General features: G+C 30.1%; 1 protein-coding gene across 1 annotated transcript; it reads left to right on the top strand.

The window, feature by feature from the left end:
• On the top strand, positions 1-24,772 carry LOC113515934 (uncharacterized). Its single transcript, XM_026900229.3, has 4 exons — positions 1-160; positions 20,837-20,916; positions 21,821-21,935; positions 22,333-24,772. The coding sequence occupies exons 1-4, from the start codon at positions 100-102 to the stop codon at positions 22,551-22,553; spliced, it is 477 nt and encodes a 158-aa protein (XP_026756030.2). The 5' UTR covers positions 1-99; the 3' UTR covers positions 22,554-24,772.
• The last annotated feature ends 1,156 nt before the right edge of the window (positions 24,773-25,928 follow it).

Raw genomic sequence — 25,928 nt, 5'->3', positions numbered from 1 at the left:
CGACGCTATGTCGGGAGGGCGCGGTGGTCTCTCAGTCGCCAACACTCGTAGCAAGAGGTCACTCGTACGCTGTGCTAATACAACTCTGTATACATCAACATGACCCGTAGTGTGCTTACTCCACTGAGCTTAGCTGTACTTCTAGCTGTCATTGAAATCGGTAAGTTTTAATTGTAAAACTTGTGCCAGCGATAGTACTATTTGTTTTGGCTGATTAGATTGTGGACTTGAAACAAGATTACGGTAGATGTCAATGTTTAAATAAACTATTTGCAAATTACGTTACTATTTGAAAAGTTGTACGCAGAAATAGGTCTTATCTTAAAATTCCAACAGTTTCCGGCAAAATTTCTAAAAATTTTATATCGTGTTATATTTATGTCTTCGTCGTAGTTAAAACCATATCTCTAATTCTGTTTGTAGATACTTTATACTTTAATTTAAGTAAAGATTGTGTTATTCTTAAAATAATAGTCAACAAATTCATATTAAATGAATTTTAAAGTTCGTATATATAAGGAGACAGACATATATATTTAATTATTTCTATTATTAAAACACAAATATACAAAAATAATGATTTCATACATTTAAATAATATAGATACTTAAAACTTTTTTACATGCGTAGGTTAAATAAACCTTGTATCTATATCCGAGCAAGTTTTAGTTATTTTTATCTGACCGATTTTTCCATATAAGCGCTGTTTATTTATAAGTAACGAGTAATGTATTGAGAAAATTTATAGTAAATGAAGGGCGCCACTTCGAATTATGTTTATTTATTTTTTATAAACAAAAACATAAATAAAAACAAAATCTTTTCAAGCGATGTGAAACACATCGCGCGATGTTTCGCACTTCGATGAACTATAAAATATTTCGTCCTATTGCAATCCTGTGCTTGCAAGTAAATTTTGCTACGCAACAAGTAACTTTTTGTTCTTAAAAATGGTTTCAGTTGTCACAAAATTAAAAAAAAAACACTGGAGTAAATTCTATGGACTGAAAAATTAATATCAAAATCTTTTCAAAATTAGCAATATAATCGTGTAATATTATCACAAATAAAAGAGATAAATTGGGAAACTAATTTTTTTTTATTTAAATTTTTACAAATTTGTATTAGTTTTACAGATGTCTGATTCCAAAACGCAGTAGTATTTAACGACTGACATAATAATGATAAAATCTATTAATAAAGTGTTTGAAGTAAAACCACAGATGATTCTTAAATGTATAAAATAATTTATAAATAAAATAATTGATAACGTGTCATAACATGGAGTATTCATCTTATTCAATGATAATTCTTTGCAACATAGCTATTAAGTTGAGTTTGAACTTGATTAAATACAAAATAAATAATAAGTATAATAGGTACAAAGGATTCGGTCCTTTCAGGTTCGTCCAGTTTTTATGACGTTTATAGGAGAAGGACTTTTTTTTTTATAAGCTCGCAACACTATGGAATAGCCTTGAAATATTTTTTTATGTAGATGTAATTACGTCTACGTTCATGGGCAATGGCAAATGACATCATCATGATGGCCTCGTAATGTAAGAAAAGGAATAAAACTGACAAATATTATTCAATCCTACTATTTGTAATCTTTGCATTTTAATACCAATGTATTATATATTATATATATATCACTACATAGTATAAAACCAAAGTCGCTGTCGCTGTCTGTCCGTCCTTAGGTATGCTTAAACCTTTAAAACTACGCAATGGATTTTAAAGGGGTTATTATTAAATAGATAGAGTGATTCAAGTGGAAGGTTTATATGTATAATAAATGCATAATATTATAGAGAAACACTGATAAATTTAGAGATTTCTAATGTGGTGTCGTAAATAAACATATTTTTTTGCGTTTCCATTTCAAACGCTGGCTGAATCTCACGAGATAAATCAAAATAATGTACTACAATATTGTACACCTTAAAAAGGTCAACAAAAAAGTCCTGTTAGTATCCTGTATCATGTTAGTATTGTCTAATGACGAAAAAGCTGTAAATGTTATTTATAAGGATATTCTGTAGTAGGTAGGTATATTTAGTATCAACATTGCACCCGTGCGAAGCCGGGGCGAGTCGCTAGTAGTATATAATATTATATTATAGGTATATATAGTAAGTGTATAGGTATATTATTAAAATTTTAATGTAACCAATAAAGAAGGCAGTATTGCAGGCGTTCATAGGCTACAGTGACCGTTACAGTAACAGTGAACATCAAACGGGCTGTATACTTGAATGCCACATTTGTAGTATAAAAAAGAAGGATACTAAACAGATTTTAATGAAATTTTTCTTTGTTTTCTGTTAGTCAATTTGATTTTTTCGTATTAATGTAATGATATATTTTTAATTATAATAAAAGAAAAAAAAAACAAATTGGTAATTAGCGCGACGAAAATTAAACCCGGAAGTGACGCAAAATTAGCGTCTCTAACTCGTATAACATTTACATACACTTCTGCACAAATAACAAACACTAGTCATGTTATTTAGTCTTGTGGTTTAAACACTCCTTCCTTTTTAAATTATTTGTCAATATTATGGAATATATAAATGAACATATAAGTGCCTATATATGCTGTCGCTGTACTCGGATAATTTTTTTTATTTTTTTTTTTGTGCATATTATATTTATTTAAAAAAGAACAGAAAAAACATTGTTTTAGCGTTTCGTGTAAAATCGGCCGGATTTTAGCGGTATTTACTATATATTTACAAAATAAAAAAAAATATATAATATAATTCAACACGATATCGTTTACCACTAGACGTTTATTATCATTCTAAATCCAGTCTATTTTTTAATGATATTACTAGCTTTTACCCGTGATTTCGTTCGCGTGATCAGGATATGTTTACTGAGTAGGATAAAAAGAAGGCTATATTCTACTGCTTCCCATATGTATCTATACGTGTATATCAAATTTCATAGTGATTAGGTAAGCCGTTAAATCAATATAAGGTAACAAACAAATTCACTTTCACATCTATATATATATATATATATATATATATATATATATATATATATATATATATATATATATATATATATATATATATATATATATATATATATATATATATATATATATATATATATATATATATATATATATATATATATATATATATATATATATATATATATATATATATATATATATATATATATATATATATATATATATATATATATATATATATATATATATATATATATATATATATATATATATATATATATATATATATATATATATATATATATATATATATATATATATATATATATATATATATATATATATATATATATATATATATATATATATATATATATATATATATATATATATATATATATATATATATATATATATATATATATATATATATATATATATATATATATATATATATATATATATATATATATATATATATATATATATATATATATATATATATATATATATATATATATATATATATATATATATATATATATATATATATATATATATATATATATATATATATATATATATATATATATATATATATATATATATATATATATATATATATATATATATATATATATATATAGAGTCGGGTTAGGTACACCATTTATAACTCCAGAACGGCTGTTTACATTTTAATAATCTATGATCCGTTGAATTCGACTCCGCCCCGAATAGCAAAATAACTATTAGAATATCGGAAAGATTCACTTAGTATTAGTAAGAACGAAGTTATGGGTACAATTAGATAATAATATTCTTGTACAATATTCCTTTTCCGTGTTCCTTCCCCGTGGGTTTCATAAGAGGCGACTAAGGGAACATAATGGTAGAGGGATGAACCGCAGGATTTCTTATTGCCTGTTAAGCGTGGCAACTATTGGCAAAAATCCCCCATGGGGAAGCCTATGTTCAGTAGTGGACAGTTAAGAGCTAATATGATATGATGACGCTACATCAGTAGGCATGTACTCCTTTTATGGGGTTGGAATGACACCCATGCTTACGTAATAACGTTATATCATTTGTATTCATACCCATAGGGTATTAATGGGTTATTGAAATAATTATGGCGATGATGTTGGAAGGAATTTCATTAAAAAAGTGCCAGTCTTTTGCTTGAAATACTAAATTATCTACCAGTATTATAGTATTATTAAAAGTTTGCCATTGCACTGACGTAAAGTTGCAATAAAATGTTAATAACTACCCAGTTAGTAATAAATAACTGTGACTTTAGTATCGATTAATGAACAAGTGTTTGTTTTTCTATTAATCAGTATAATACCATGATAAGGTAATTAAAATCGGAATCAATTTATTACGAATTGCAAACTACAATATTTCGATGTTTTTATATTTTTCTTTTTACTCTAACATAATATATATATATATATATATAGAAAAATATTAATTATTAGAAACTTAAATAACTGTGAGTTTATATCATTGCTATGAGGTAAACATGTGACATCACTATTACTAAATTTAACTATTCGAACTTAAATAATTTGTTTTTACATAGTACTCCTCTTATAAAAATATTTAAATAGACTTTTTTTTGTTATGACAATATCATAGAATTTATATTAAAATTGTTTAACTGCTATATGCAAGCAGCAAAAAACTCAAACTCTTTTGTTGAAATACTATCTGGTGCCGTCAATATAATAATATCACAAAAACATCTGTCATAAATTACATTTCCATTTAATTACTTTGTAACCAATATACGTTAATCTACTATCCTTATTAATAATAAAATTATAAATGTGTTTTTTATCACTTTTTTGGCATTTGAACGGCTCCACTAGTCGTTATAAAATTTTGTATACACTTAACTCCCTTATTTATAAAAATGTCAAACGCCTCGTAAACCTATTTTAGCTGTTGAACTGTTTTGTCTCTTTCTTTTATGCTACATTCCCAATTTGAAAGAACGTGACAAAATAGTTCAATAGCCAAATGAGTATTGTAGTAGGTTTTAGTTGTTTTGAAAAAGGGATTAATATTTGGGAAGAAGATGGGCATAGACAACTTTTATCCTGGCCAATAGACATATCCTGATTATGGGAACGAAGTCGCAAGTAAAACCTAGTAACATATCATATTGTCTCTAGCAAAATGTAGCTTAATTGAGTCAGATGTTACTGTGCAAATAGGTAATAATTAATGCGTAGGCGCACAATGCCAAGCTGCTTTACGTTTGTAAAGTGTCTATTGAAAACTGACGTAAGCATACATAAACAAAGAACTCTTTAACAGTTCCATTTTTAGCGAAATTACGATATGTATACCTATAGTCAAAATGCTATTATTTAGCCCGTATTTAGTTTTGTAGCAATTGGCGTGCTTTTAACACTTGGCTCATGTCAACAAATTTATAACACACAAAAAATGTAGGTACATTTTTTTTCTGTGATAAGTATTATTTTGTAATATTATTAAATTGTAAACTTTTCTAAATTATACAATATTTATTAGGTTAAATATCTAGAAATTGAATATAAAATAAATATTTTTTTTTTCTTATTTCTTTGCTGCAATTTCTCACGCACTATGAGATTCCCGTAAGAATTACGTTTCCCTATGTTTAGGAAGGCAGTTTAAATTTTGTATTATCAATCAGTTAGTTTTCCTTTAAGATGTTAACAGAAGATATCTAAAGTCATGTGCAACGTAAATCACGGGTAAATTAACATTTATCCAAGTTGAAAAATTTCTACGTTCTAATTTTTTCTCTATGTTTATTAATACTTACACTATTTACATTTGCTAAAGTATCCGCCATTTTGAGGACGTCCTTATCGGAATTTAAACAGGAAATGGTTCGAAATGGTATTCTGACTTCCGGTTCTCGTCCTTATGTTATTTGTATGGTTAGTTACCAACTGTAATATCCATACATATACCTATATAAAACATAAATCATACATCGTTTGAAAAATATTTAATATTAGTTAAAGTGATCTAGTTCAAAGATGTAAATTAAATTTTAACAGTAGAATAAAATAGTCCATATTAGACCAGAACAGTACTAAATCATCTATTTTCGTTCTATGAATCTATAAGATTCCTTAATAAAAAAAATAATAATAATTGCCAAATAAATATATTTTGCTTTAAAAAAAAAAGCATAGAAATTGTTAGATTCCAAATTAAATTATTAGATTAGTAGATTACTTTTTTGCAACAAGCAAGTTTTGAAAAAAACCGTGACAGATTTTAATCATCACAAAATAAATATGAAACCAACACAGGACCAAATAATGCAAAAAGTATCGAAATTAGCACAGTAACATACCCATAAAAGTAAACTAATTAAAATGTTCTTCTTCTGAGAATTGCTTAAAAATTAACAAAAGTGTAGTATTGAAAATGAAATCTGGCAGTTTGCAATATTGATCAATTATGTACATACAACCGTGTGTCGTGTGGTCCCGGCTTAGAATGGGCCAACCCTTCCTTTCCAGTGGGTAGTAAAAGGCAACTAAGGTAACTTAATGGTCGAGGAATGGGCAGCAACGTCCCTTTTAAAACATCACTAAAGCCTAAATGCGATGAGAGAGGCCTATGTTCAACAGTGGACAGTTAACGGCTGACATGACAATGATATACATATAACAATAAAAACTATATTTAGATATTAATATTATTACAAAACACTAGTACTCTATCACAAAATAGGTTTTATAATAAATACCTAACCGGTTATGCCATTTGGGGCATTTTCAAAGGTTAAATTTTCCACTAGTTTTTCCTCGAGTAATCAATTAAAGCATCCTTTAATAACGTTAATAAGTATACAAAGTTCCAACAAAATGCTAACAATCGTTATTATTTACATGTTTGTAAATAGATTCAACTATAGTAAGTGGTAATTAGACTTCGAGTAAAAAATGCACGTATTATCAAAAAGATTAATGATTCCATTCAACTTTAATACTGGCTTAGAACGTGTTTATGAGTTGACATAATAAAATACAATCTGCATATTTACGGTCTACCTGATGGAAAGTGATAAGCTCTAATAAACATGAACAACACTATGGAATATCGTATAATCAGAATAATGAAATCCCATCCCAAGAGGTTATAACACTAACAGTGAATTTACAACACTAATAGACCGCATTGAATGGACTTATCGTATTATTAAAAATAACTCCTTTTAACGAATCACTAACTTAATAAGAAAATTAAATGAATCTACTCATAAAACAAATAATCGTTTCTTATTTTTATTATTACAAACTTTTATTTTATAGTTATCTATATATTAATTCGTGAAGCAAAAACTTTGTACCCCTTTTTACGAAAATTGCGCGGATGGAGAAGTATGCAATTTGACACACTTATAGTTTATATAGAGAAGGAGTGCAGAATTAATATTTTTTTTATTGTGCATAAAAAAAATGTACATAAAATCAATAAAAAAAAAACATTAAAATTACACACACTGCCATGTATTTTACACAACACGCATATATGTATAGAACATACATTTGTTTATTGTTAAAGTCTGTGGTCAAATTGAGAATAGATTAATATTGTTTGTCTTTAATATTGTCTATAGTCTTACTGAATGTCAAACATAACTATAATAAATTCATTTATTACAATATATGTATGTTATGGTCGGGTTTCGACCACTGGCCGACCATTAGTCTATATCAATTCTTATATGTATAAATGTATTCCGAATTCGCAGAGAAACGGAATGAAATTAATATAATTTTAATTTCCAGTATATAAATTGTGAAATTTTAGTTTGTTTATTTTATTGTCTTTAATTAAATAAAAGTAAACTAAATTTGCTCATTTTATGTCGTGTGGTCCCAGCATAGAATAGACTACTCCTTCCTTTCTCGTGGGTGTCGTAAGAAATGATTAAGGAAGTTTAATGATTGAGGGGTCTCTCTCAAAAGATCACCAAAACTTGACTGTACCAAAACAATCCGCCTGCCAAACATGGCAACTATTGATAAAAGCCCTCTTATAAGAACGGTATATGGATAATTAACGGCTGATACAATAATACAATAAGTACTAAAACCGTTATCTACTGCTTCTATAAGTAAACAGAGGGACAGTGTGATGCTTGATTGCGATCATCCAATAACAGGAAATTCTTTCGGCTATGCCCGCTCACTGAGAGCTATTTAACGCTACAACGGCTCCGAGATTATAGGTGATAGAACTAATAGAAACAACAATAATTATTACGAGTTCCAATCACGAGTGCACAGGTTACTTCTGCTCCATGATCTAAGCAATCAAGTTTATTCTAGAAGCGTGTTCATATTCTCTGCAAAATGACATAGTTGGAACTGGTCCAGGTTTTTTACGACTGAGTCGTATCTATGTATATATGTGCATAGATATACATACACATACATACGTGCTATGAACGTAAGATAGACCGGCCGGCTCTTAGTTTACGACCCAATACTGTCACACTAACAAAATGTCTCAACAAATGAAACCCCAAATATCTTATATACGCGCACTGTACATTTTGCTCGCAAAAAATAGAGATTTCTAACATTAAGCACATTGGTGTATTTAAGGCTATTTTCCAGGGGTGACGGGATGGGGCGGTGGGGAAGGTTAGGCACGTTCGCATTCTGCCATCTGTCTTATTTTGGAGTGGGCACCAAACAATTCAGGAGTGAGCATGGCTCACCGAGCCCTCTCTCTAAATACGCCTATGGTTTAAGCACGATGAGACGCCATATTTCGTGAACACGTTAGATTGAAAATATTTGAATTTGAAAATAAGAATCATGTTTACAAGTTGATTCGCTTTCGCCACAAGCAGTTTTTGCTCCGTAAATAAAAACTACAAATTTAATTATCAAAAAATTTATATAAAACTACGATGAGAGTAAATTCTATTTATATTAAAAGTATAAAAAGAAAGATTTGATTATTTGTTTGTAATGGATAAACTCAGAAAGAACTCTATCGATTTTAAAAATTCTTTCACCTATAGAAAGCTAAATTATAAGCAGGTAACATGGGCTATATATTATTTCTGAAAATTCTAGCTACCCGTGCGAAGCCGAGCCGGATCGCTAGTCAATTGTAAAAAGATTTTTTCAAAACATTATAGATTAGTTACCATAGACATAAAAATTACAGACGAATTAAGACAACCTCCTTTTTTTGGAAATCGCCAAATTATCTGCGACATGAGGTTGGATACTGATTGTACGACAGTGTATAAAATTTATCATTGACCGTGGTGGTGTAGCGGTTGAATATGTTGACCTTCTGATGATCGCGAATTCCATCTCCATTGTTACGCAATAGACACATTTTTATATTCATGACTCACGTTTGTTTATATTAGCGTGGATGTTTTTATTGTTTTAATAAAGAATGTATTTACTAAATCAAATTACGACCAGTTGTCTAGTTGGTATTCATAATACAAGTTTTCTATACTTTAAAAGTAGATGACACTAAAATATATTCAATGATATTTAATTTGTTTATCAGTAAAATTAATTAAATCTTTATATTCCTTTTTAATGTCAATCTAATTTATATAGTGATGTAATCAATATCCGTGTTCATTTACAACATTAATGTACTCATGCGTTGTCACTCGTGAATAATAATAATAATATTGTGCCTCTCACATCAAAAATTTTGATGACTACCCATTATTTACAAATGTAGATAGCTGAGAAATATAGGTTCGAATCATATCAGATAGAATTGTCGGAAGGTAAAATTATTATGCGCAGTATTTAGATTTTTTAATATAACATTACGAATTTTAAAACACTTTGAAACATATTGATCAATAGTAGGAATATCAATGAAATAGTCCACTTTTAGATGGCGTATCAAGATAATACATGGCAACGCATGGGGGGCATCATGGGCGAAACAGTATATTCTGTTTTGTCCGTGGTACTGCTCATGTCTATAGGCGACGGTTACCTCTTTCCATCAGGTGGGCCGTCAGCTTGTTTGTTATTCTAAATTGTATAAAAAAACATACACCTGATTTTAAGTTAGACCTTCAGGAACACAACTGTGAAACTTCATCCAATTTGATATAGTAGGTTTTGTGTAATACCGAAATAAATATACAAACAGACAATTTTTTTTAATTATTGTTTTAACTTCTATTGATCATAGTAAGACCCTCATATTTTTTTCAAATGACATCTATGTACAGACATCCCCTAGTTATAATTTTATTATATGAGTAAGAAAAGATAATTGTGCACCAAATGCAAAAGTACATCGAAATCAATTCAACCGTTTATCTGCGATTGGTCAATAAGAAGCAAACATGCAAAAAACAATAAGTATTGACCTTTACCATGACGCGTAATCAATGATATTACTGAACGATGACAACAGCAAACATGATGTCATTCAGCTACCACGCTGTCATTCTACTGACATTATACATTTTCATTACTATACAAACCTACTATTTATAACTACGGTATTTTATTTAACTTAATCTATATACGTATAATAATTTGCAACTACTCGTCTGTACATACGTCTAATCTTAATATTATAAACGGGAAAGATTTGATTTTTTTTTGTTTGTAATAGATAAATTGAAAAAAAATATTTAACCAATTTTAAAAATTCTTCAGTCTATATAAAGTTACATTATCAGCGGATGACATGGGCTATATTTTGTTATAAAAAATTAAACATCTTTTCTACCTATTTATCCATGTCAAATCAGGGCGTATCGGTTATAGGAAATATTTAAGAACAATAGGAGCAATAAAAGCCAAAATAATAATATTAAGGATTTTATCTATTCGTATGTTTATTCCAATATCTCGCAATCTTCTCTATATTGAAATAATCGACTTTTAATTTTATTAACATTTATCGATATGAAAGTTTGAATTGAATCGGCTGCACGCTCATTTGTCTCATATGCTATAAAAATGTATGATGTTAAAGCAGGAAAAATATAACAATCGAGATTTGTATTTCATATTACACATGGTGATTGAAAATACAATAGGTACAGTCATCCATCATTGCCACTGTTATATCTGACGATCGAATATGTTTAACGATTACGAACGCGGAATTAATGATCAAATTCGATATAAAGCGATACTGGAGTTAAATTACTTGCTTCAAAAATGATGGAACAGGCTATGTATATAACATTATGAAATCTATCCGCCTTTACACTAGGTCTATTACTAGTTGTACAGAAGGTTCTAGGGCCAACATATATAAAATAAAACAAAAATACATACAAATGTGTAATTTTTTTTTTGTTAAGTTGAAAATGGAATGATAATAATGATATGGTCCGCACTCTGGATATATGCTGACGGTACCAGTTAATAATAGATGAAAATGGAGTCAGGCAATATCACTGCAAATTAACCCATTCGTGTTTCAACCGTGAAGCAGTTGTGTTTGCATGGCTGTGTTTCAGTTTGAAGGATGGGATATGGCGTGAATTTACTGGATACAGAAGAATAACACCTGAGTCCTCAGGAATGGCAACGCATGGGAGGTATCATGGGTGAAACAGTATACTCTGTTATGTCCATGGTACTGCTCATGTCTATAGGCGACGATTACCATTTTCCATCAGGAAGCCATCAGCTTGTTTGCCATTCTAAGTTGTATATAAAATAAAAAAAGGACAAATTTCTCCACTACTAACAATTTCTCCTTTACATGTATAATGAGAATCATTAACGCTATATACATATTCCTTGGTGGGCGTGGAATTAAATGGTAACATCGTCTGCGTCTGTCCTGTCAATGATATGTGATTGGTAAAGATAAACTCAAGTCAATTAACTCAACGAGACAAAATCAAAAGAAATTAATTATTAATAGTGTCCAGAGGGAACCCCATAGAGGTCGACCTGATTTGCTAGCGAAGGGACCTCTACATGCTAATACTAACAATTTACTCTCTCTCTCTCCACGTACATCGAATGTTGTATTGACCATAACGCTAACATTTGACAAATATCTTTGACTACTCCAAAAAGGAATATAGTCGTTGAGAATATTTATGTTCTTTATATATTCAGACTTTAAAAAGAGATAATAGATAATTGATAGTGTTACGTTTCCCGATACGTTCTTGGCCGCTTTCTTTTGGTAATGGTTTCTTAGTCAAAGTTAAAAAAGAACTAACAAAATTTCAGTCTTTGAAATGCTTACTTGCATTGGGATAATGCCAGAATTTTAAACAAATAAAAATAAATATATTGCTTATGTTAAACGTAGCCATGACATTAATCTTGACTTGGTGCCTAATTATTTTACTCCATTACCAAATAAAAAATATCTCACTTTTTAAGAGCATTTCCTTATTTTCCTTAAACATGGCTCTTCCGAACGAATCTTGGTTTTCTGCCAGCACTAGCTCATTTTGTAATGTAGCAACATTTTGTGATGTTTATTCGTATTTCTCTTGCTTAAATAAAACACAAAGCAAAGTATGTAACAAGAAAAATTACTACAAAGTAATAGTTATGTAAAGGAAGTCGAAATAAGGATATCCAGAGAAGAAATAGTGACCGATATCGTTCGAAGGATGAATAAATTGAAGTAGCGATAACTCGTAGAACCAATAACAGATAGGGAAGAGAGATCTTCGAATAGCGACTCGGTTTAGACAATATATAACAACCCCTATTAATTGAAAGATGTGTTGTACAGCACACACATACAGACACAGGCTCAGGACTGTTCCTTTAACAGTCCATGGAGGACGCGTATATTCAATGGCCAAAATGAAATGGTGGGGTAATAAATTGTGTTTCTATTTGGAGGATAAGATATGGCGGTGAAATTACAGGGTATAAAGGCATAAGACGTTAAATCTCAAGAATGGTAATGCATGAGGGGTACATAGTGTGTTTTGTGCTATTCATGATGCTATTCAATATGATGCTTTAGGAGGGTCATTATTTTTATAACCGTTTCAATTTGTAAAATATCTTCAGCATTTTTTTGTTATATTTTCACACATATTACATTATACGTGTGAAAATTTACCAAAAAATATAGTATTTCACACAATTACTCATCTAATTGAAAAAAATTAACAGACTAACAATCTGAAATCTAAGTTTGAAGTTATATAAATTGATACCATTTACATTGGTAAATTATTAAAAAATAATGAAAAATATTATTTTGATAAATATTATCCAAGTTTCATGTAAGTACATAATTATATTATGTACTTTCTTTTTATTAGTATTATGTAGTTTGCTCATTTATATTGTTACAATTTATTTTAATTATTGTTGTCAACAAAATCTGATAAAGTGAGAGAACTAGGTGCCAAAGGCAAAAAATTATTATCTTTTTATTTTTATTACTAAACTTACTAATTAAAATTTATGTATTAGGTATAAAAACAATTCAATGCGAGCCTCTTATGATGTCTTGGTTTGTAAATAGCAAATTAAATAGAATTAAAATAAAGTTAATTTTAAGGATCAGAGGCACTATCTAGATCTGGTTAATATCCATCAAAAACGTTTGTATATTAAATCAAAGAAAAAAATTCACCAAATTGTGTTGTTTGTGAAAAAGTTGAAGATGTGCAGCACCTATTGATGGAATGTCATAGGAACCGAAGTGAAAAGGAAATATTTTAAAAAACATTTAACATTAATAAATTTGATGCGGCTATTGTTCAGAATAAATGTATGCTTCTACTGTCAAAAATGCATAATGCTTAAATGAATTAGTAAGTGGAATTCATTACTCTTAGTTATAGTAGTAGATATCCTGTTTAGATATTATAGGATTAACATGTTATAAAACAAAAACCCCAAATTAAACATAGATGAAAAAGAAAATTAGGAGCAGGAAGGAATTATTAGCAACGGGGACTAGATAAAATGAGTGATAACGGAATGGTGACTCCGCATGGGATAGTGGTGGGGAACCAGTGGAAGATTAATAGGTAAGGATGAAAGCAGATTAGTTTGCACATCGTAACAAATTCCTCAAGAATTAATTACAATGGTTTCTAGAAAGATCGCGAGAGGTCGACCTGACAGAATATATTGTTAGCAATGAAACCACTAGTCCAACAGGGACATTAACAATTATTTTCGATCTCAGCCTTTTATAGTTAAAGGTAGAATGATGCGCTAGGTGTAGTTAGTAATGGGGACTAAACCCCAATTACTAACAATGCAAATGCATTGACTTTGATTTGATGTCACAGTGAAATTACAAGGTACAAAGGCATAACACCTTAATCCTCAGGAATGTGTTAAACTGAGTCGTACCATAGTGCTATTCGTGTTTATAAGTAATAATTATCACTTTTAATTAGGAGAGCTATCAGCTGTTTGTCATTTCAAGTTATAAAAAAAATATGGCTACAAACGGAATTGTTTACGTTTTGGCGACACAAGAGTCTAGAAATAGTCTGGTAGTCCGCATAGTATGTTGTTATCTATACCGGAGTACAATGACAATAGTATTCTAGGCATGTTTACGAGTACGTTATTGAGTGAAGTGAGATGACATCATCAGCTATACCTATTTCCAATACGTACAACTAGGGGCATCTAATATATCTTATAATATATTTATGTATCTTGATATTAAATTTATTATAGGTTAGACAGTATATAATATCCTGTTTGAATATTAATTATGTAGCTATTCGTAATTATTTCGTTTTCATACTTTTAAAGATAGATAAATACATAATTTATTTGTACAACTTCAGCACAAAAATAGTGACAAACGCAGATAAAATTCACAAAAACAGAGAAAAAAAAAACAAAAAAAAAAGATATAATAACAGAAATATTAATAAAAAGTGACATAGATTATATCTTCTTTTTCTTTTGTGTGTATCACAGTAACGCAAAGTGGTATTATAAAAGGCATAGCGATTATTATAACTACTTACAGATTCCATAGACGTTCGTGGGTTCAAATCACGGGAAACAGCAAAAACTTTGTAAACATATTAAATCAAAATACGTACTAACTTTCTAATGATTGATATCGTTGGGAAACTTAAATAGTCTACTATTTTCATATATTTCTATGTCTATGTTTAAAATGTAGAATTTGAAATAATTATTTTGTTCATTAATAACTAGAAAAGTAAATCTTATCCTGAGCGCGTCCTTATTAAGGTCGAAAACACGTCTTGACATACATTCATGCCACTCCTATATTCATTTGGTCAAGGATATCCTCAGTTTTATTATGGTATGTAATGATAATGATTTATTGCAAGCATTAAATCAGCAGTACCTATAGAAATGGTATGTACTTATATATCTACGCATACATTGATACCTCTACATCTGATTGGTTTTTTAAGTCATCTCTCAAAAATTGTGCTCCAAAATCGCCTTTTAAAGGGAGATGATTCCAGTTATGAACAAATTTTAAGAATTATTTTTGCGGTTGTCATTTGTTTACCATTGCGATAGTCCCATATTAATTTTGACACGATAGGAGAAGCCATTTTATTGTGGCACAAAAACTTGTTTATTAATAAAATAATTTCATGTTGAATAAAACTATTGCAGTATAATAACTGTCGTGAGTCATACTGTATTGTAATTATTTATGTCGGCTTTATATATTTATATCAATTACAATATTGTGCTAAATCCTCACAGGTTTGATAAATAAAACATGATGCTAATAATTTACATCTTTATATGTCTACATCTCTTGTTAAGATGTTTTATTCTTTATTGTACACAAAAGGTTATTGAAATGTAAAAACAAACATAATAGTGCACAAGGGCGAGCTTATCTCCAATAGAGATTTCTTCCAGCAAACCCAATATGAGAAAAGTGACAGTTCAGTTTTTCAGTTCAGAAAGCGTTTTCAGAAGTAGGTTGATCTTAATTCCTCTACAATTTTTTGTAGATTTCGTTATTTCGTTATTAGTAAATCCCTATCGATTTTGTAAAATATTACAAAATCGATAGGGATTTACTCCCTAGTGGTTTTCATGTTAATTTTATTCCGAATGACATCGCAGTTTTTTTTTTTCGGAAAAAATGTTTACATTATAACCAATTATTTACTGTGGCATGTAAATAAAAATAAGTTTTAAAATATTTAAATGTGTAAATAAATTAATAAGCCTTAAAACTGTAACCTTTTTTTTATTATTTTATATTTCTTCATTTGAGAAATGTGTAGCTAAAACTAGAGAATATATCTTTTGTTTGAAAATCATTACAAAATATTTAAATATCTGGAAATCCTTTAATAGATTGCGAACCTGGGTTGGCCACTGCAAGATATAACACCCAATTTTACTAAGTTATACTTAGTAAAATTGGGTGTTATATTTCGGGAAATTTGCAACTGTGAATCGTAATACTTATGTCTCGCTTACTATCCTGTTCTTTGTATCCTTTATCCTGTATAATAGAGAACCTCAACAGGCGAATAGGCGACCAACTATACTGTGTAAGTTGCTAAATTCTGGTCTAAATATATTTAGGTCGCATATTGACTCGGAAAAAGTAAAATATTACCGTACTGGATATTTTTCCAACAAGTAGAATATGTATCCATTTGCACGACGTGTGTTCAAATTAACACAAAACGAATTATGACTCACAGTAATTAGCACAAATAATATGATTCACATTTTCGTCATGTATCACATGTTTAAATACTTAATTTGTATGTATACTAAGAAAGACCATGTAGTCCTATCGAAAATATAAAATTTAAATTCTGACATCGATTTTCTTCCACTATAAAAAGTTGTCAGATCTCATATAAAACCGTATCAGTTATTTTAGTGAAGCACCTATTCAACAACTTTGTTATAAATTGTTAACTAATTAGTTAATTTGGTAACAATATTAAGTTGCTAGAAGTACCTCAGTGGCAAAATTAACTAACTTTAGTTGACATAAACTATAACTATTTTCTTTTTTAATGGTCTATAATAGAAAGGTAACGATATATGCTAGCGGGGTATCAGTAAGTGATTTTAAGTAAAAATGAAAAGATTTTTTTTTTTTTTTTTACAACACAGGGGGCAAACGAGCATGCGGCTCACCTGATGGTAAGTGACTACCGCCGCCCATGATCACCCACAACACCAGCGGCATTGCAGGTGTGCTGCCGGCCTTTTAAAAAGGAATATACTCTTTTCTTGAAGGTTATGTTGTCGTATCGGTTCGGAAATACTGCTGCTGGAAGTTGATTCCAAAGAATGGTTGTGCGTGGAAGAAAGTGTTGAAAAACGCACGGTGGAAGACCGTCACTCGTCCAGATGATTGGGATGAAACTTTAGTTTGTGGCGGGTTGTACGGTGGTGAAAATCAGCAGCAGGTATCAATCCGAACAATTCCTCAGATCCCCATGATAAATTCGGTAGAAGATGCACAGAGACGCAACATCTCTGCGCAGTTTCAATGGATCAAGTCGGACAGTAAGGCGTTGACTTTCGATAATTCGAGTTTGAATGCGGTCTAACGGAAGGAGTTGGTACTGTGGCGCTCCTGCCCACAGGTGAGAACAGTATTCCATATGCGGCCTGACTTGGGCTTTATATAATTTCAGGCGGTGTTCTGGCATGAAATATCGTCTCACCCTATTGAGCACTCCTAACTTTTTGGAAGCTATCTTAGCCTTCTCCTCCAGATGACCGCAAAACTGGACGTCGCAAGATATATCAACGCCCAGAATTCCTAGACTTGACTTTTTATCAAGGGAAGTGCCCTGAAAGTGAGGAGATACGACAAACGGCGTCTTTTTTGCGGTAAACGCGCAGACTTGGTTGGGTATATTGTTAGCAATAGGGCCCTTAGTCTCCCTTACTAACAATCGCTTACAGGTATTACTATTAGATATGTTAGGAATATAGGTAGTTGTAGTATGTCCTTTTAATTATTAAATATTCAAACTTCTTGCTTAATAAAGTTACAGGAGTTTAAAAGTGCTTTAAGTCACTTCGAGAAAAGGATGTTACGGCTGTTTTTGAATTGGCGGGGGCGCCACTGTGCCCTTGATCATACAATTCGACGTCGTTTGTATATCTTTTTCTACCGTTCTGCAAAGCAACTTACTTTCATGAAGCGCCGTACGATTTAGTTTAAAGGTGGCACCGAGAGAGACTTTATATAAAAGCCATTTATAAATATTTACTAGTGGGAGGACTTTATGTGATAGTCGTCTATTCGGATACTTCTGTCCCACTCGTATTGTTGCCATGAAGCAGTTGTACTTGCATGGTTATGTTTCAGTGTGCCTATAACGGACTTAGGAATAGCAAGGCATGAGATATACCAAATGCTTCTATAATGTGCAGTATATTCTATAATGTCCATGGTGCTGTTAATATCTATAGGCCTGGAATGGATTGTTAGTAATGGGGTCTAACTGATCCATTGCCAGCAATACACCCTATCAGGTCGACCTCCACGCGGTTCCCCCTGGAAACCATCGTGGTTAATTTTAGTGGAATTCGTCACGATGGACTAACTGACCTGTTTTAATCGTCACCTATCATCCCTCACTGGTGACCCACATTAAAAAACATCTATAGGCGATAGCTATCCCTTTCCATCAGATGTTTATCAGCTCAGATGACATTTTAATGATTTAAAAAAAATATTATACAATTCTAATTGACTCCAAGTATATTTTATTTATTTTATGTAGGCATACTCATTATACTTTTTTTATTCAGAAGTCATATACAAAATATGGTGCAATTAATTACACGATCATACAAAAATACATGTCAGTTTTTAAATAACGTAGATACCTACGTGTGTTGCTTTCACAGAAATAATTTTATTTGATAAGAAGCCCAATCGTTTTTTGATTAGATAAAATTGTCTTTCTGAGAAAAAAAAAGGAAGATTATATATAAATTAGTTCATTAATACTTCTTCAATAGTTATCGAGTACGATAATTATTTTATTGCATTACATAGAAGGACAATTTATAACATGAACATTGTCACTTGTCAGATAATGTAACGTGATCGTAAAATATTGTCATTTAAATTTATCATTTTCAAGACTTGTTATATTGTACTTATATTGTTTTGATAAATACAAAGTAATGTTAGGATCAATCGATAAGTATTTTGTCAGTAGTCTAAAAGAAGTTATACTACTTTTATTGTATCTAGGTTATTGTTAATAGTTCTTATGTAAAATGAGGTAAACAAGAACCAAACTCAGTAGTCAACCAGACATTCACGTCCTAGATACGAAAACATTCCTATAAATTTACTTCCCTGTGTTATAATAATACTGTTTGTTCACCAAACTACAAATACGCTTAAATGGCAAATAAAATCTAGGTTTTATTCTCACTCGATTCTCGTTTTATTATTCTGCACGTGAATTGATGTTACATTGTATTTTGATGCGAATGCGCAAAAAGGAATGTATTTTATTATGTGTTCCCGTGAATTAGAACAGAATTGGCTGTAGTACAAATAGAGTAAGATTATTAGCATTATTTAAGAGAACGTTCTACTAGTTGAAGTTTGTATCTTCACGTACAAAGAAATATTTGTCAAAAAATTATAAAATAAAATTAAGCTTTTTATAATAACCCCATTATTCAAAAAGACCAAAGCCTACTGTAAACCCATTTTAACTATTACAGTGTTTTGTCGCTTTTATTCAAATTGAGAATTTAGCACAAAAGGAAGAGACAAACAAATAGTTCTATAGTTATATGATACAGGTATTTGATACATTTGACGTTTTTATTAATAAGAACGTCTGTTCAAAGCTAGACGTACCGCATTAGTAATTAGTAGGTACTATTACATATAATGTGATGTTAATACAAGAAGATTCAAAACTTTAGTTGTCATTGAATATGATAACGATTTTACCTTTTATCTATCTCAGTCTAAAAAGTTATCTCATTCTTTAAATTATTCTTTAGAACTAATTTAAAGCAAATTTGTACAGCTGCTTAAATAATTAATAACTACGACCAAATTCTTCAGAGCTTAACTATAGTTACTAGATAACTGAGAGATATTCCCACCTATTTTATTATATATGTATATAATATATAATACCCACAAAATATCCAGTGTCATACAAACAAATATACTCAGGAATACATGTTTGATTTATACACAGATCGAACCCCTTTTTTAAATAGTAATCATTAAAACATGATAGTAAAAGATGACTGGTAAACGCATATATACCTTTGATATCATATTTCAGTTTCATTAATAATGTTATTTAAATAAACAATAAATAATTATATTGAAAACTTAGTTTAGAGAGACAATTATATTTTCTTGAATATTTATTATACTATATTGACTTCGTTATGAATACACTTAATTGCTTAATTAATACAAAGACACAAAAATGGATTTAAATAGTTTTTTGTTGAGAAAAATGTACATGTATCAAATTAATCTACCCGAAGATACCTATATCTTCGTTCTTACAGGTTCTAATAAAGTATTTTATAACGTGATTGTCCCAAGTAAACGGCAGACACTTTTATAAATTAATCCTATTAGCTGAGGTACGAAGACCCAGTGAATGACCAGCGACCGTCCAATTACCATTCTGAGGTCACGACCTAGGAGTTATTACTACAACCTGTGATTGATAGAAATAGAACTCTAGAAAAATTAAGTAAATAGAATAGATCTTAATAATAATAATAATAAAGTAAACGTGTTTTGAATTAACAAAATTGAATAATTTTATGCTTTTGCTAATTTATATATAATAATTAAATGTATATGATTTTTTCTAATAAAAATATTTTTTTTTTGTTTCAGGATCATGTATGAAATGTTACCAGTGCAACTCTCAAATGGATCCAAACTGTGCTGATCCATTCAAAAATGCCGCAGTAGTCGTAAGTAAATAGTTATTATAATTTACTATAAGAATATTATTTTTAACAGAAAAAAAATTAAGACTAATTTTATTAACAAATCATGCATTAAGCATAAATAAGAATAAAAAAATAATAAGACCCAATACGACCTTTCTGCTATCAAAGGCAGTTGACAATTTATTACATTAGAAAAACAACAAAATGCACACAATCTTCATATATAAAATAATTTTATGACCTTCATGGCGTAGTAATACACCCATTGTTTTGTATAACGAAGTCCCGAATTCGATTCTCGGTCAATCCAATTTAAAAAATGAACTTTTTTAAATTGGCCACGGTCTGAGCGTAAAAGGTTGTGCCGCCTCCACGCGGTTTCCTCGGGAAACCATGGTTAATCCTCGATGAATTCGTAACGATGGATGAATTTATCTACATTCATCCACACCTATCATTACGTACTGGTACTCCGAAAACTCATAGATAATGATAGCGCAGGCAAAGTTACTATTCCATTGCAATCATTAAATTTTATCACAATTCATCCATTAGTTATTATGTGATCCGTATACAAATATGCAATTAAAAAACATTCACAATTTATTAAAATATGCAGTTTTATTAATAAACTAGCTATATCTAGCGAATTCGCCCGCTTGAATCAATACGTAAAGTATCCTATGTGCTAAGTGGAATAAACCCTACTCGTGTACCATTTTCATTCAATTCTGTTCAATAGATTTTGCGTGAAGGAGTAACAAATATCCATCTATAAAAAAGGATGAATGAATAGATTTAAATTTTCGCATTTATAATATTAATAGGGTTAATATCATAACTTAGATAGATAAATAAATCTCTGTAGTAATAACGAAAGGTTATTGGTGATTATTAATTTCCATTATTTTGATTTGGTTTCCAGGAATGTTCGAGTTCGGACTCCACAAACTACAACAACCAATTCCTGCGTGGACTGCTCCCTGCTGAAATTGGATCAGCGATAGGTGCCCCTAGATATTGCCACAAAATTGTTATGCGTAAGTAAATAGTTCTGTATAAACAGCTGCTTAATTTATAGATGTTAAAGAAAATAAAAGAAGACTGAACAGTCTTCTTTTATTTTAAATCATTTTTAAAAATAATCTTTTATACGCTCTATGATCAGAGATAGCGATGTGGTAAAGAATTATCCACTCTTTTCCTTCTCGTGGGTGTCGTAAAAGGCGATTGAGGGAACTTAATGGTCGACAAATGAGCAGTAGCGTTTCTTTTTAAACATCACCAAAACCTAGCTACGGTTGCCAACCCGCCTGCCAAGCGTGGCAACTACTAGCAAACCCCCCCAAAGGAGAAGCTTACGAGTATGTTCTTTCTTAAACTTCTTAAACTTTAAAAATCTTAAACTTTGTTGACCTTTGTAAATTTTACTTACAGAAACTGGCACTGTCATTCGGGCGTGTTTAGATGTCAATCCCTTGAACATCAACCAAACTTGTCAAATTCTCGATACTCCGAGGATCGTGGATGAGAAATTGAAGCTGAGATACTGTGGCGTATGCGACAAGGACAAATGCAACGGCGCAGGAGCCCTCACAGCGTCACTCCCTCTAGCGGCGTTAACGATCATTACATCGTATCTCTACTACAAACAATAATATAGCAAATGATTAGTAACAACAGATATTAATGGTCCAAGCTTCATAAAAATATTTGTACTGCGCTTACGCTAAGGAATATAAACACGTTTAATTACGTTTATACGTGGCTAATAAATATTGGTTTATACGCCAAATATTTTGTAAACCTACAATACATTAACATGTATCTATTGAACCAATAATTCGATTTAGAACGTCCCCTTCAAAAAATTGGACTGTTATGGATATATGTTTTTATTTCCTATCAATGGTTACTTTTCTAATAAATTACAATAACATATCGGGTATAGTGTTGTGTTACATTAAAATTTTATACACAAGGATACAATGTAAAAGTACCTATTTTTCAAGTGTCATCAATGACCAAGCCAAAATAATTATTTTAATAAACTCTAACTACCGGAACTTAATGTATAAAATACACTTATAGTTCTATAATGTAGATATACTTAATGGGGACATAATAATCATTCACGTAACATAGCTAACCTTCCTCATATAGTGTTAAATAATGGCATTTAATAATAAGACGGGATCAATTCTGAACTTTTATTACATAGCCGTCTTTCTCAATATTGGTCTCTAAGTAGAGATCTAGTTTTAGAATCTCATTTCGTGAATTGACCCAATATGTGCCTAGTCGCCGCTCAAAGGACATTAAATATTATATTAAGATGATAATAAGGCCTTTGAGAAAATTAAAGACCGTCCAATATCATTGTTGTTACATTCGCTGTGTTGGTTAGTTTTATTATATAAGTGTATGTTAATAAGTGTAGCTTTAAGTACTTGTATATTAGATGGATATCACCAGCTAATTATTAGCTACGATTTTAAATTGTATTTTATAATTTCTACTAGTTAGAAATTTTATTTGTAATTTGTGAGAAAATTAACTAAAATTTTGGTTCATCTTTAAGCCAAGATAAAAATAAAAAAATATATATAATTTTTGGGTTTCACTATAAAATACATAACGCTGTAACGATATGTAACTATACAATAATAAAATTATTAAAAATATATTGTGACATATTTATTTGTATTTTAATAAAAAAATAAATAATGTAATAAAAATGGGTATTTATCATCAAATTACTATAACATAATCTTTTTTAAATGAAATCTATCATTTCATAGGATTTTAATACTGCCTTTTGATACTTTGGCGCCCTGCATACGGATGAAATAGTTTCACGTACCAAATTCCAAAAGCATCATGTAATATCACTTTATATAGATATAATTTATCTCAACATTTAAATAAAACAAAATTTAAGAATATAGAAGAAGATTTCTACTAAGCTTCCTCATATCAGCTTGAATTAAAATTGCGCTTTATATTTTTAGTATCTCTAACTATGACAAGTAATTTTAAAATATTATAAACTATATATTATAAAGTTTATAATATTACCTATAGGTATATTCTGTTTTTATTTTATTATTGTTTTTATTTAAAAGGCAGTTAAATACTCGAAAAAAATACAAGTTCCCTTTCAGATAAATCCGATATAAACGGCTTAAAAGTTAATATGATGTGAGATACAAAATGTAGATTCATCTTATGACTTCTCAACATTTTCTCGTATCATCATGCATCTTTCTTTCCAATGACCCTGCAAGTAAGTACATAATTGATTAATCTGGCAGAGGAATTAAAAATGTAGCGATGTAAATGTATTTATCGGAGAGGAGGGGGATAGGATTATTAATAATGTGGATAACCATTGCTAGCAATATACCCTGTTAAGTCCACCGCCACGTGATTCCCTTGGAAACCATCGTACTGAAATCCGAGTGTATTTATCACAACAGGCTAACTGACCTGCCTTTTCATTCTCATGTACCATCCCTCGCTAGTACCCTGCCAGCGTATACCGTTAGCATTACTACAGATAATATAATTTCCATACCAATTTCATTACCATTCATTAAAAAAAATGTATCTGTCGATTAATATTATGCCCTCAGTAAGAGAGGCCTATTAAACTGGGCGGGTTAAGCAAAACAAATCTTGTTACAGTACTTGTAAAATAAGTTTTTCCCCTATCTCAAGTCGCACCATATTGTTATCTATTCAATTCTAACATTCTACATCAAATTGGTATATTCATTGCATTGTTCCTTCTACTTATTTGTTGTGCTCTATCATTAATTTTGGTTATGTGGTCATTTACTTAATTTCGAATTAAAATTCTCAATTATTAATATAATATGTGCGTTTATCTTTTGTACCTAATGAAGTGGCGTTCCATTTTCTCATTTCTGCTTATCCTTATCTTTGAAGAGCTACGCAATCAAGACTACTGCTAAAGTGTTGGATAATATTGACTTTTTTTTTACATACATGGTGTGATCAGCTTAAGAAAGATAAAAAAATATTTAGCTAATCTTATCTGAAAATTTAAATTCTTTTTATATTCGAGACGGAATTGCATTCAAAAATATGGGCGAATGTTGTTATTCCAGCAACGATTTTATTTTTATTCCACTGATGCCAAAGACTCAACTGATTACAAAAAATTCCACTATACTATAGCGCTATATTAATATACTAGCAATCCGACCCGGCTTCGCATGAGTAGAATTTTCGAAAATCAACACATGTAACAAAAAAGTTTCAGTTAATTCAACTGATCGGTTATTTTATAGCATTTTATATGTGATTGATACAACTTTTTTATTTATGAACCGATCGAAATAAAACAAACATTAAATGTTAAGTGGAATGCATTAGTGAAAACTGTATTCAAGCCGTTTCTGAGATTAACGTGCACAAACTTACAGACAAACAGACAAAAATTAGAAAAACCATTGTTTTGGATTCTATTGCGCTCATAAAGCCCACTTATAATAGTTTTTCTTATAGGTATATCTTCCGCGTACAGACAGCGACCTTTTTATTATATATATATATATATATATATATATATATATATATATATATACACACATACACATATATGTGTACATATATATATATATTTATATATATATATATATGTGTGTCTACGTATTGATTATAATCAATACGTACATATAATAAAAACCAAAGAAATTAACTACTTCTAGATGGCGTCTAAAGATAATGCATATATTAGTTATATTAGTTTCTAGGCTAGACGTTTTAGAAATGCAACTGCGAAAACCGCATACAATTTAAAAAAACTTACAAATATGTAAAGGCCCCTTACATAAAATTTACTCAAATATATGTATAAACATAATTCGTCGGTTACAATACTAGAATAGTAGGATAACACGGTCAAACTATCAAGGTTATAAATTCGGCATAAACAAAACAGCTGTTCAGTTTTCTTTGAAGGATACCTTTCTATTTCCAAGATTAAGGGATGAACTCCATATCAA

The sequence above is a fragment of the Galleria mellonella genome, unplaced genomic scaffold (genome assembly GCF_026898425.1).
Source record: "Galleria mellonella isolate WM207_F2 unplaced genomic scaffold, CSIRO_AGI_GalMel_v1 utg718, whole genome shotgun sequence".
Lineage (NCBI taxonomy): Eukaryota > Metazoa > Arthropoda > Insecta > Lepidoptera > Pyralidae > Galleria > Galleria mellonella.
Note: the sequence above shows the minus strand (reverse complement) of the source record. Positions and strands in the feature narration are given on the sequence as shown.

Coding starts and splice junctions, on each gene's coding strand:
- LOC113515934 (XM_026900229.3), top strand. CDS start 100: ATGACCCGTAGTGTGCTTACTCCACTGAGCTTAGCTGTACTTCTAGCT. Junction 161..20,836: donor TCTAGCTGTCATTGAAATCG/GTAAGTTTTAAT, acceptor TTTTTGTTTCAG/GATCATGTATGAAATGTTAC. Junction 20,917..21,820: donor TCAAAAATGCCGCAGTAGTC/GTAAGTAAATAG, acceptor TTTGGTTTCCAG/GAATGTTCGAGTTCGGACTC.